The sequence below is a fragment of the Thamnophis elegans genome, chromosome 6, assembly GCF_009769535.1.
Source record: "Thamnophis elegans isolate rThaEle1 chromosome 6, rThaEle1.pri, whole genome shotgun sequence".
Taxonomy (NCBI): Eukaryota; Metazoa; Chordata; class Lepidosauria; order Squamata; family Colubridae; genus Thamnophis; species Thamnophis elegans.
Window position 1 is genome coordinate 62,486,710 of NC_045546.1, and position 12,460 is coordinate 62,499,169.

Genomic DNA, 12,460 nt, shown 5'->3' on the forward strand with positions numbered 1-12,460 from the left:
GAGGGAGAGAAGGAGAGAGGATAGGGGAGGATTCTGTGGGGCAAGCCTGAGGGAGATCGGATAGAGGAGGATTTTGTGGGGCAAGCCTGAGGGAGAGAAGGGGGATAGGATTCTGTGGGGCAAGTCTGGGGGAGAGAAGGAGATAGGATAGGGGAGGATTCTGTGGGGCAAGGCTAAGGGAGAGAAGGGGGATAGGAGAGATTTCTGTGGGGCAGGCCTGAGGGAGAGGAAGTGATAGGATAGGAGAGGATTTTGTGTGGCACGTCTGATGGAGAGATGGGGATAGGATAGGGGAGGATTCTGTGGGGCAAGCCTGAGGGAGAGAAGTGGGATAGGATTCTGTGGGGCAAGTCTGGGGGAGAGAAGGTGATAGGATAGGGGAGGATTCTGTGGGGAAAGGCTAAGGGAGAGAAGGGGGATAGGAGAGGTTTCTTTGGGGCAGGCCTGAGGGAGAGGGAGTCATAGGATAGGAGAGGATTCTGTGGGGCAAGTCTGATGGAGAGATGGGGATAGGATAGAGGAGGCTTCTATAGGGCAAGCCTGAGGGAGAGAAAGGGATAGGATAGGGGAGGATTCATGGGGCAAGCCTGAGAGAAAGAAGGGGGATAGAATGGGAGAGGTTTCTGTGGGGCAAGGCTGAGGGAGAGAAAGTGGTAGGATAGGAGACGTTTCTGTGTGGGGCACACTTGAGGGAGAGAAGGGGATAGGATAGGGGAGGATTCTGTGGGGCAAGCCTGAGGGAGAGAAGAGGAGAGGAGAGGCTGATCATAACTACTCATTAATTTTCAAGCTGTAAGTGTCGAATTATCAAGTCCGATCACATAGTTTCGTAGCGGAGCATGGGTATTCAGCTAGTATTGAATATACTGTAAGCACTTTGGAATCACTTTGATTAAATTCTGAATGATTTGAAAGAATCCTTTGTTAAAAATTCTGTTTTATTTATTGTAATAGTAACAAATCATAACTCTAAACAACTAATTGTGAGATAAATAATGACAAACCATATTTTTAAACAATATTGGCCTTTCCTTAGGACTCTAAATATATTGTAATTTCAGCAGTTAAATGTTATGCAGGTCACAGAAGAAAAGATATGTATAGCCATAATATTTTAGTTTATATTTACCTGTCTCAATAGATAATCTAGTTCTTGTGCTTCTTTTCTCAAAAATCAGGGCCAAAGATTTGCCTTGTAATAAAGGTAAATTCTGAAATTCAAGAAAGAAAAGGGTGGTATGTATCACACACTTAAATGTGAAATGATTATTTTGACTCAAATCAGCTTATAGTGTTTTGCTATTGAATCGTGTTCAGATGAAGGGTGGGACTCTTTCTTTCTTAAATGATATATTTCTTTCTTTCTTAAATGAAATATTCCTTTTAAGCAGGTAAGGATTTTCAGGTCCTACATGAAGAAAGCTGGGAGTTGTAGTTCTAAACTAAGTGAGCGATTGAAACTACCATCTTTCATTTGAGGGCATAACATAATGCAAAGCAGAAACAAAATGTTAAATGTTTTACTTTCAAATAAAATTTCAATAAGTGGTACTTATTTCCAAAGTCTTTAGCTTAAATATATTAGCTATAACATAAATATAAATTATGATAAGCATGTCATTTTAATAGACAAACTAACTATTTTTAAAACTTTGCTAATTTCTGAAGTACAGTGAATATCTATAATTACAGAATCACACAAGATTCTATATGGGAAGAAAAAACATAAAGAAATGAGAGCTAAAGTATTCATATTACCTCTTTTTTGTATTTGATTCTGTTTTTCAAATCTGATGCTACCCAAAGCAAATATTTGATTTCGTCAGGTGTATAGTTTTGTAGGGTTAAGAGGTCCTGGCCTTTTAACTTAGTGGAAGTTTCAATAGGTTGCCCATGTTTAGAACTAGTGGAGAGAAGAGGGGAGACAACAATATTTATGGTTAAGAAATTGCTTTCCAATAATAATCAATACTATCATTTACGTTCTCTGATTATTCATTTCTGTATAATCCCAAACAGGAGTATGTAAATGTGCATGATCACATTCATTCTTCATTTCCTTCTACTTGTGCTCTAAGTGTCTCTTTACCTGCTTGATTTCCTGAAACACCTCAATAAACCAAGGAGACTTCTGAGATCTGTGCGGAAAAAAAGGCCACTCAGAGCCAATCTCATCTAGCACACTCCTCATCTCTGAATTCCAGAGGTTGGCAAGATGCACAGAGGAACTTCCCACAAAATCACTGAGGAATTCTTCCAGCATTCCCAGAAAACCTAGGGCATCAAACAAGCACCAAGAACATATATTCTTAACAGTTTATTACTCTGTGGAAATGCCGTTTGTTAGTGACATACATATAAACTAGAAAGTGATCTGACCATGGCAAAGGATTGATGACAATTTATATCAGATGACGTAATGTATTCTCTGAGGGACAAGGATGATATCAGCACACCAGGATGCCATCAGCACATGTATAGCAGCCCCATTATGCCTCAAGATTCAACAGAATTATGAGAACTGTAGCTCAAACTATCTGAAAGTCACTGGATAAAGGAAGGCTTTCCTGGATTATGACTTCATGGTCGAGGGGAATGGCAGAACAGAATAGGAAGAAGTAGACAAATGGTTGAAGAGGAATGTAGAATTTTTCAGTCAAAACAAGACATCATAAAATTGCATTCTTAGATTACAAATAGAACTAAAAATAGATCTCTTTTGAAACTTCACTTCAAAATAAGTGTTGTCCCCAATTTGGGTCTGAGCCTGGTGTTGAAGCCAATGATGGACGCCAGACACGAGGTGCAGGTTTTCTGATTGCTTTTTATTGGAGTATTCCAAGGAAAAGGGTTCCTGGTCAAAAGGCCAAGAACAAAGGATTAAGTGAACTTTATACATTTTCATTAAAGGAGAAGGTAGAACAAGGTGAGATAACAAGAAATATCATCTAATAAATATTTTGGTAATAATTCTACAATTTGTTCTATTGGTCTATAGTTGCCCTCTTCCTAAGCCTTGGCTACTGAATGCCCCAGGAGTTATCTAATACACATTTCATTTGCTGCAGGTCTTCTCTATTCCTAACTTTTAGCTGAGGTCTGCAAGTTGTCTAATTCTTGTTATTTTTTATCAGCTTTCTAGCTACCCATAATTGCTACAAGCTTTACACATGCATATTTCCTGTTGATAAGCATTCTTTGTTCTTGTGAGACAGACAGACACCCCCCCCCCATTACAGTCTTCCTTATTTACTTTCAAGTGTGTGCCATGACCTTGCTTTAGCAGCCAGCCCATCATTCCGCCCCTCTTTAATCTAAAAATGATCTAATTTTCCAAGATTCACCCAACACCAATATCTGTGTACTGGGAGACATCCCCCCCTCCCTGCAGTTTGCTTACAGGTGGGGAGGCAAAGCAGAAGGCATTGTAATGCACAACAGGTGATTAAGAGAACAATGACTATTCCTGCCAGGGTCATTATTAGGTACTTAACCAGTGAAATCAGGCAACCATCCTGTCACTCAATGCCACTAATCTTTTCATTCGTCCATGGGGTAGGGGGGTGTTGCAGTTATCTTTGCAAAGTGTGTAGTTCAGCTGTGGAATTCTTCCGATTTGTCCTGAATATGCACACAGTATTGTTGTCCAAGCAGTGCACACGCATCTCCTTAGAATGCCAATACCATATCTAGAGCCATTCTATTCTGTCATTGTCTGAATGGCTTCTTGTTCTTTTGCTGCAGCAATAAAAATCTCCCCAGTATCATTAGCTAGGATTTCCTCCACTGCTTGTATATGATGCAAAGCATTATTGAGAGACCAGAGCCCACGGAACAAAGTAAGGGGTTGGCATTCTTCAGGTACTTTCTGAATTGTTCAAGATTCCTATGATTTCCAATCTTTCTTTCACGTAAAGTAGGTATAATATAGGTGGGTGGGAAGAGCACAGATACATAACAAATCATATGGTTTCATCCTGACAGTTGTTATGTCTATTTGTCTTAATATGTTAGCCTTCACACACACAGACGCACCAATCATCTAGTGGTAATAATTGGGTAACTCCTTGTTAGATTGGCGCAAATGCAGCAGGTGAGAGTCGCTAGTGATTTCAGCACTTTTTATTTCCAGCAAAATGAGACTGCGCTCTGCCAGCTGGGCTGCCGGAGCTCGCCCTTTAGGGAGGGGCGAGCCAATTGGGACAGCCAATCCGTGGTGAGCATGAAAATCTATGTAGATTCTAGCCAATTCGCGGTGAGCATGGAAACTGATGTAGATTTCTGACGTATGTCGTACGTAACACCCCTCCCCTCCTAGAATGAACAGTGTCCAATCCCCTGCCTATGTATGTCACGTAGTCCTCCAGGTAGGCGGGGCGCACCAGCTGCCTACTGGACCTGCACAGTTCACTTGTCCCTGGGATCTCGGCTGCAGCGGTCAAATCTGCTGTCCCTCCGGCTGTCTGGGAAGGAACCTTTTGGAACTCCTCAGCCTCAAGTCAAGTTTCATCCTGGTTCCTTCGGCTTCTGAGACCGTCATTTCCTGCTAGATGCCCTTGATCCCAGATAAGTGGTCACGGCTCGAGTTGGTGTTTAGTTCCCCTGTTGGGCCACTGGGTAGGCCAGGTTCCTGCTCGTCTGCTTCTAGGCCGGTGGTTGAGCGTGCTCCTCGGGGTGGAGACCTCAAGTTCTGTGAGGGTTGCTCTGGCCCTCCGGTCGCAGTCCAATCACCCTGGTTCCTCAGCTTGGTGTCCCCCAGGCAGTGTCTGAGTTGGTCGATATGGCTCCTCCAGTTTCGCCCGTCCTCCAGCTCAATGTGGTATGACGTGGGGCCAGTGACAGCCACGACTCACCCCGCCAGCCAGGTCGGGTACCCCGCATAGTTGTTTGCGAATACCCAGTCCTATATGTTGAATGCCCACGTGGGCCGTGCAGAGTCCAGAGGAGCCTCAGGAAGGTAGTCAGGGTGGTATCGGTTAAGTTGTGACCTCAGCCTTCTTCCCATCAGCAACTCCGCTGGGCTCTTGTTGGTGGTCGCATGAGGGGTGATGTGTTGAGCGAGGAGGAATTGGTCAACTTTTTTCTGCCAATTCCCTGGGCCCATTTGGGTGAGGGTTTCCTTGGTTAGTCTCACCATCCACTCAGCCTGCCCATTGCTTGCCGGGTGAAAAGGAGAGATGAGTATGTGCTGGAACCCTTGCTCCATGAGGAATGCCTCTATGGTCTTGTTTAATAAGTTTAATAACATTTGTATGCCGCCCAATCCCGTAGGACTCCGGGTGGCAAAGTAAATAAAAAAAAGAATGGAAGAAAAGAAAAGATAGATTTAAAAACCATAGATTTAAAACACACCATGCACACCGTTCTAAGTGGGGCTGGACCGTATTTGGGGTCAACAGCCCCAGGCCTGCCGGAACAGCCAGGTTTTAGTGGCTTTACGGAAGGCCGAGAGAGTGGGAAGGGTCCGGATCTCTGCAGGTAGATCATTCCACAGAGTCGGGGCAGCTACAGAGAAAGACCTCCCCTGAGTAGTCGCCAACTGGCACTGCCCAGTCGACGGTACCCGAAGGAGGCCCAGCCTGTGAGATCTTATAGGACGTTGGGAGGTATTTGGCAGGAGGTGGTCCCGCAGATATCCAGGTCCCAAGCCATGTAGGGCTTTAAAGGTAATGACCAGCACCTTGAATTGCGTTCGGAGACCAATGGGAAGCCAGTGCAGCTCGCGGAGGATAGGTGTAACATGGGTGTACCTAGGTACACCCGATATCGCTCGCGCGGCCGCATTCTGGACCAATTGTAGTCTCCGAACACTCTTCAGAGGCAGCCCCAAGTAAAGCGCATTACAGTAATCAAGCCTAGAGGTGACGAGAGCATGAGTGACCATTTGAAGTGCCTCCCAGTCCAGGTAGGGCCGCAACTGGTGCACCAGGTGAACCTGGGCAAAAGCCCCCCTGGTCACAGCCGACAGGTGGTATTCTAATGTCAGCTGAGAATCCAGGAGGACACCCAAGTTGCGGACCCTCTCTGAGGGGTGAAGAGTTTCACCCCCCAGGCTAAGAGATGGAATATCTGGTCAGTTCTTGGGGGGCAACATCAATAGCCACTCGGTCTTGTCTGGATTGAGTGCCAGCTTGTTTACTCCCATCCAGACCCTGACAGCCTCCAGGCACTGGCACATCACTTCTACCGCTTCGCTGAGTTGGCACAGGGCGGACAGATACAACTGGGTATCGTCCGCGTATTGATGATATTTGATCCTGTGCCGCCGAATGATCTCCACCAGTGGCTTCATGTAGATGTTAAATAGGAGGGGGGAGAGGACCGAGCCCTGAGGCACCCCATATTTTAGGGGCCTAGGGGTTGACCTCTGTCCTCCAACCAACACCGACTGTGACCTATCCGAGAGGTAAGAGGAGAACCACCATAACACGGTGCCTCCCACTCCCACCTCTCCCAATTATCACAGAAGGACACCATGGTCGATGGTATCGAAGGCTGCTGAGAGGTCAAGAAGCACCAGGATAGAGGAATATCCTCTATCCCTGGCGCGCCAGAGATCATCGGTCAGCGTGACCAAAGCAGTTTCGGTGGAGTAACTAGGCCTGAAACCTGACTGAAAAGGATCTAGATAATCTGCTTCATCCAAGGACCGTCGGAGCTGAAAGGCCACCACCTTCTCAACAACCTTCCCTACAAAAGGGAGGTTGGAGACTGGATGGTAATTTTTGAGACTAGCTGGATCCAGAGAAGGCTTCTTAAGGAGGGGTCTTACCACCGCGTCCTTTAAGGGCAGCGGGAAAGATCCCTCCTATAGAGAGGTATTAACAATCCTCTGGAGCCAGCCTCGTGTAACCTCCCTGCTGGTCGAAACCAGCCAGGAGGGACACGGGTCCAGTAAACAGGTGGAGGTACTCACAGCTCCCATGGCCTTGTCCACTTCCTCAGAAGTAACAAGCTGGAACTCGCTCCAAGAAATCCGATCAAGGCCCACTCTCGGCATCTCTGCAGGTACTGTCCAAGTGGAGTCCAGGTCCATCCGAATCTGAGCGATTTTGTCTGACAGAAACTGACCAAATTCCTCGGCTCTTCCCTGCAAGGGTTCACCCGCATCCCTCCCTTTCAGGAGGGAGCGGGTTATCCTAAATAGGGCGGCCGGGCGGGATTCTGAGGACGCAATGAGAGTGGAGAAATGCGTACATTTTGCCGCCCGAATCGCCACTAGATAAGTCCTAATAAAGGCTCTTAATTGTGTTTGGTCAGATTTGGATTTACTGGCCCTCCAACGTCGCTCTAGTCCTTCGGACTGTGGGCAAGGGAGTCAGGTATCTCCCCAAGCTCCGTCTGAAATCTCAAGGGATCCATCAGGCGCCTGGGGCGGAACCACTTAATCGGTTCCACCTCCCTGCAGTGGGGGAGTAGTTTCAGAAAATCAAGCCTCAGGAGGAAGTGATCTGACCATGACAAGGGCAAGGTCTTTATGCCCTCCAGTTCCAGATCACATCTCCACTGCTCCGAGAGAAACACAAGGTCAAGAGTGTGTCCTGCTGTATGAGTCGGACCTTGAATTACCTGGGTCAAGTCTATGGCTGTCATGGAAGCCATGAACTCCTGCGCCCCGTCGGAGCGTTCGCCGAGAGATGGCAGGTTAAAAGTCCCCCAGTACAATAAGTCTGGGGAACTCAACCGCCAAACCGGCTACTGACTCCAGGAGCGAAGGCAGGGCTGTTGTAACGCAGCTGGGAGGTAGGTACGTTAACAACAAGGCCACTTGACCCCCAAGGTCCAGCTTCACCAGAAGGGACTCACACCCGACAGTCTCCGGAGCAGGGATCCTACGAGGTGTTAATGATTTCCGGATGACAACTGCCACTCCCCTTTCTCTGGTGTCATGGTTGGTGCAGCACCTGAAACCCTTCTGGGCACATTTCTGAGAGGGGGACTCCTCCCTCATGGCCCAGCCAGTTCTCAGTAATCCACGCCAGATCTGATCTGCCCCCTCGTCTAATATTAAGTCCCGGACGAGGGGAGATTTCTGAATCACAGATCTGGCATTTAGCAGAAGCAACCTGAGGCCAGGGCCCTGACTTCTCTTGCCACCTGGTCTTTGGGTTGAGTTTTCAGGGCCGGAACGAGGGATCGCTGTAACATAGCGAGCCTTCCTTCCCCGGTAAGGGCCAGCCTTGAAACTCCCGTTGTACCTGCCTCTCCTAAACATGACCATGATGTTCTGGCCCGTCCCCATCCCCGTAGATCCCCCCTCCCATGGCCCCCATTCTCCCCAGCAGGCCATTCGTATCATACACTCTGGGACGAGAGGCAAGTCCGGGCCCCCATCCACTTCTGCTTCTGCACTCAGTGGAGGGGGCTTCAGGTTGCACTCTTAATCCCCTCATACATACCGGCCAGACATTCTCCACATGCATACCCCACTAATAGTAAAATATTAAAATATACAGTAAAAACAAGATAAAATTTAAAAAATTAAGTTTAAAACACGTGGGAACATTCTCTCAACCATCCATACCTACATTCACTCCTTCACTCAGCAAACAAAGGTGGGCACCGTTCTTGAACCATCAAGCGGTTGGCGCAGTTTTGAAATAAATAAGTTAGTAATAATGCAAGAGAGGAAAGTCTTTGCGCTCAGAAACTTCTCCTCCGTGGAGTCCAGTAGAAAGAACAAAGTTCTAAAGTTTGAAGTGGATGGGGGGGGGTTGACCCCGGTTGGAGGGGAAGGGGGCAAGTTCCCTACCCACGTCCTCTTCATCCTCCGCTTTCCCTTTCTGCAGAGATTGTAAACACAGAGTGGCATGCAAGACTCTCGGCGAAGGCGGAGATCTGAGGACTCCATGGCCGAGCAGCAGCAGCCGGAATGGTGAGGTGGGAGGCCCTCATGTCCGCGTTGTTAATTTAGGATCGGACCGGAAAGCAGAGGGGGAGTAGGCGAGGGAGGGAGGGGGTCGTGCCTGAGCCAAATAATGGCGATGAAAAGGCGACAGATGGTTGATCTCACATGACCCAATTCTCTCCAAAGTAATGGTCCTAGGGACGAAGGCGAGGGTGGGAACAGTCGAAAGGTGGAAACAGTCGGGGGGCAGTGTCGTCTGGAGAAGGCACGCCAGGAATAATCGCGGATGGCAGCAGCAATAGTAACGGGAGCCGGAAGGCCGGCCACGGTGACCAAAAGCCGGAATTACAGCAGCCGGTCCGCAGCAATGATGGTTAAAAGTCAGAAAGGACCATGATGGAAGGGGGGAAGTGCGCTAGGGTCAGCAGCGGCAACGGCAAGGAGGCCAGTTGTGCAGACAAATAGCGCAGCAATGTTAAACTCACCAGCCCCCCTGGGCGGCAGTATGGCTCAGCAGTGTCTCGCCAGCGAAAGCAGGGCCGTAGCGATCTGAATTCGAGCTAAAACTGCCGTCAGCTGGAGAATTGCCGCCCGCGGGAAGAGGGGGATGTCACTCGGAGGTCGCTCGCCACCACTCGGCACCGCCAGAAACTGTCCAGAACCGCCAGAGTAGTGCGCCTCAGGCAGAACGTCGCTCCGCAACGAAACACTGACCCGAACTCAAGCCGAAATCGCCACCAGCTGGAGGACCACCGTCCGTGGGGGGGGGGCACCGCCAAAAGGCTGCTCGATGCCATCCGACACTGCCGAAGACTGCCCAAAGCCGCCAGGGGAGCGTCTCTCAAGGTAATCAGCCCTCTCAGATCGTCTCGATTTCTTCTCACCCAAGTTCCACTTTTTTGGAGGTCTGGCATTCGGCAGAGGCTCAATCTGAGTGAAATCGACTCTCTTCTAGCCTGAGCGACAAGCTCAGGCAGCCATCTTCCCTCTTGGCTGTCAGTTGTGGACCATTATCAGAAACCAGAATGTCGGGTAGTCCGTGGTTGGTTAAGAGTCGTCAGAGGGCTCGGATAGTGGCTTCTGCTGTGGTTGTCTGCATGATGATTACTTCTAGCCATTTGGAGTATGCATTCATGGCAATCAGGAATGTTTGTCCTTCTACTGTCCCTGCAAAGTCAATGTGTATGCGGGACCAGGGTCCCTTGGCCACTTCCCATTCACGAGTAGGTGCCCGTGGTGGTGCTGGTCGCGTTTCCTGGCAGGGTTTGCATATGGCCACCCATTTGGTAATGTCCTTGTCCATCTGGAGCTACCAGATGTAGTTCTGGGCTAGTGCCTTCATTCTCACGATCCTGGGGTGCCTCACATGTAATGTGTCCATGGCTCGTCTCTGAAGCTGTTGGGGAATGATGACCCACAGCATACAGCCTTTTATGGTTGACAGTTCAGTTTGCTTGCTGTGGTAACTATGGAACTCCTCTTCCCGTCTGTCCTGTGGCCACCCCTTCAACACCTAGTTCAGAACTTTCCATAATATTTTGTCCTTTTCGGTGTGTTCGGTGATGTCTCTGGCGGTTACTGGGCTGGCTGGGTCGATGTTGATCAGCAGTACTTGGGTGGTGGTTGTGGGATCTTCCACTAGTTCTGGCAGCGGGAAGCAGCTGAGAGCGTCGGCGTGGCTGATGTCTTTGTGGGGTCAGTGGGTCAGCTCATAGTTGTATGCAGTGAGGAAAATGGCCTATCTGGTCATTCTCAGGGACATGTATGGAGGGGTCTGTTAGTTGCCAGCGAGGAGTCCTAATAGAGGCTTATGGTCTGTGACCAGCTTGAAATGTCTTCCGTATATGTACTTGTGGAACCGCTTGATTCCTGCCACCACGGCCAAGGCCTCTTTATCAATTTGGCTGTAGTTGCGCTCAGCCGGTGACAGGGTCTTTGAATAATATGTTATCGGTGCTTCCATTCCATCTGGTAGGCGGTGGCTGAGGACCGCCCCAACTCCAAAAGGGGAAGTGTCACAAGTTATCCAGACTGGCAATGTGTGGTTGTATTTAATCAGAAAGCTGTTGGATGAGAGGAGGTCTTTAACTGCTGCAAATGCTTGGTCTTCCCTCTGTCCCCAGGTCCACGGCATCATCTTCCCCAGGAGGTTGTGGAGCGGCTCAGAAACGGTGGCCTTCTGTTGTAAAAAAATGCTGTAGAAATTTAACAGTCCCAAGAAGACTTGCAGTTTTGCCCTATTCTTCGGGGTTGGGGAGTTCTTAATGGTTTTCACCTTGCTGTTGGTCGGGTGAGTGCCCGACCCATCAATTAGGTAGTCCAAGAACTCTTCCTGCCTTACGCCGATTTTGCATTTATTAGGGTTTACTTTGAGTCCTTTTTCCTGGAACCTCCCCAAGGTCTCGTGCACACGTTCCATCAACTGGCCTATTGACTCTCCTCATATAAAATACTCCTCATAGAATGGCACCACCCCTGGGATCCCATGCAGTAGCCGCTCCATTAGGCACTGAAAAAGTCCTGGGGCTATGCTGATCCTAAACTGCAACCTGGTACATTTAAATGCCCCCTTGTGAATCACTGGTTTGTGCTTCAGCAGTGGCTTTGTCTACCGGCAGCTGCTGATAGGCCTGGGCAAGGTCCATTTTGGCGAATACCTTCCCACTTCCTAGGGAATGCAACAGATGTTGTACCACTGGCACTGGGTATGCACTCTGCTGGAGAGCCTTGTTCAATGTACACTTGTAATCTGCGTAGAGGCGGATGGACCCATCTGGCTTCACGAGGGTGACTATGGGGGTCTCCCACACCGCGTGGTCAGTTGGCAGAAGGAATCCCTGGGCAATGAGCTTGTCTAATTGTTCCTTGACCTTAGGCCGCAAAGCAAATGGTACCCTTCGGGGTTTGAGCCTGATGGGGGTTACATGAGGGTCTAGGTTAAATTAAATGGGTTTCCCTGTATATTTACCTAGGCCCCTGTCAAAGATGTCCGTGAACACTGCCAACAGCTGGTCCAGTTCGTGGATGGTTATGCAGTGCAGTCCAGTGATGTCCAGGCCCAGGGGTTTAAACCATTCTACTCCCAGCAGTGATGGCCAGTGGCTGTCAATGACCGTGAGTGGCAGCTGGCCCTGGAACTCATGGAACATTACTTTGACCTCCATCTATCTAGTACATCTATCTGGTTCCCTTGATAGTCATTCAGGCGAACATTTGGTGGCTTCAGGAACTTCCTGCTTGTGGCTGGGTTCAACTTCTTGATTGTTTGCCAGGATAATATTGTGAAATACAACCTTGTGTCCAGTTCCATTTTGCATGGTTCCCCTTCAATGGTCATGACTGTGTGGTATTTCTCCTGCTCATATGCATCTATGTGTCCCATAGTTGTGTGATGGATTTGTCTGGCAGCTTGGTATTGGTCCTCTCTTCATCTTCTCCATTGTTGGCCGGCTCTTGGGTTCCCTGGTCTTTCTGATGGGGCTATAGGATTTGGCTGAAAGGGAATGGGTTGGGGTGCTTTGCAGGCTTTGGCAATGTGGCCCTTTTTCTGGCATCTGCGGCATGTCGCGTCCTGGAAACAGCAAGCCACCTTTGTGTGGAAGCCCATGCAGC

General features: G+C 48.7%; 1 protein-coding gene across 1 annotated transcript in view; it reads right to left on the reverse strand.

Annotated features, from left to right (window-relative positions):
* The window catches only part of OTC (ornithine carbamoyltransferase), a 71,476-nt gene extending 60,209 nt beyond the window's left edge, over nucleotides 1–11,267 (reverse strand). The window contains 4 exon segments of the mRNA XM_032220386.1: nucleotides 1,130–1,211; nucleotides 1,759–1,903; nucleotides 2,067–2,138; nucleotides 10,699–11,267. Coding sequence (XP_032076277.1) covers nucleotides 1,130–1,211; nucleotides 1,759–1,903; nucleotides 2,067–2,138; nucleotides 10,699–11,267 — 868 coding nt within the window.
* Nucleotides 11,268–12,460: the final 1,193 nt, after the last annotated feature.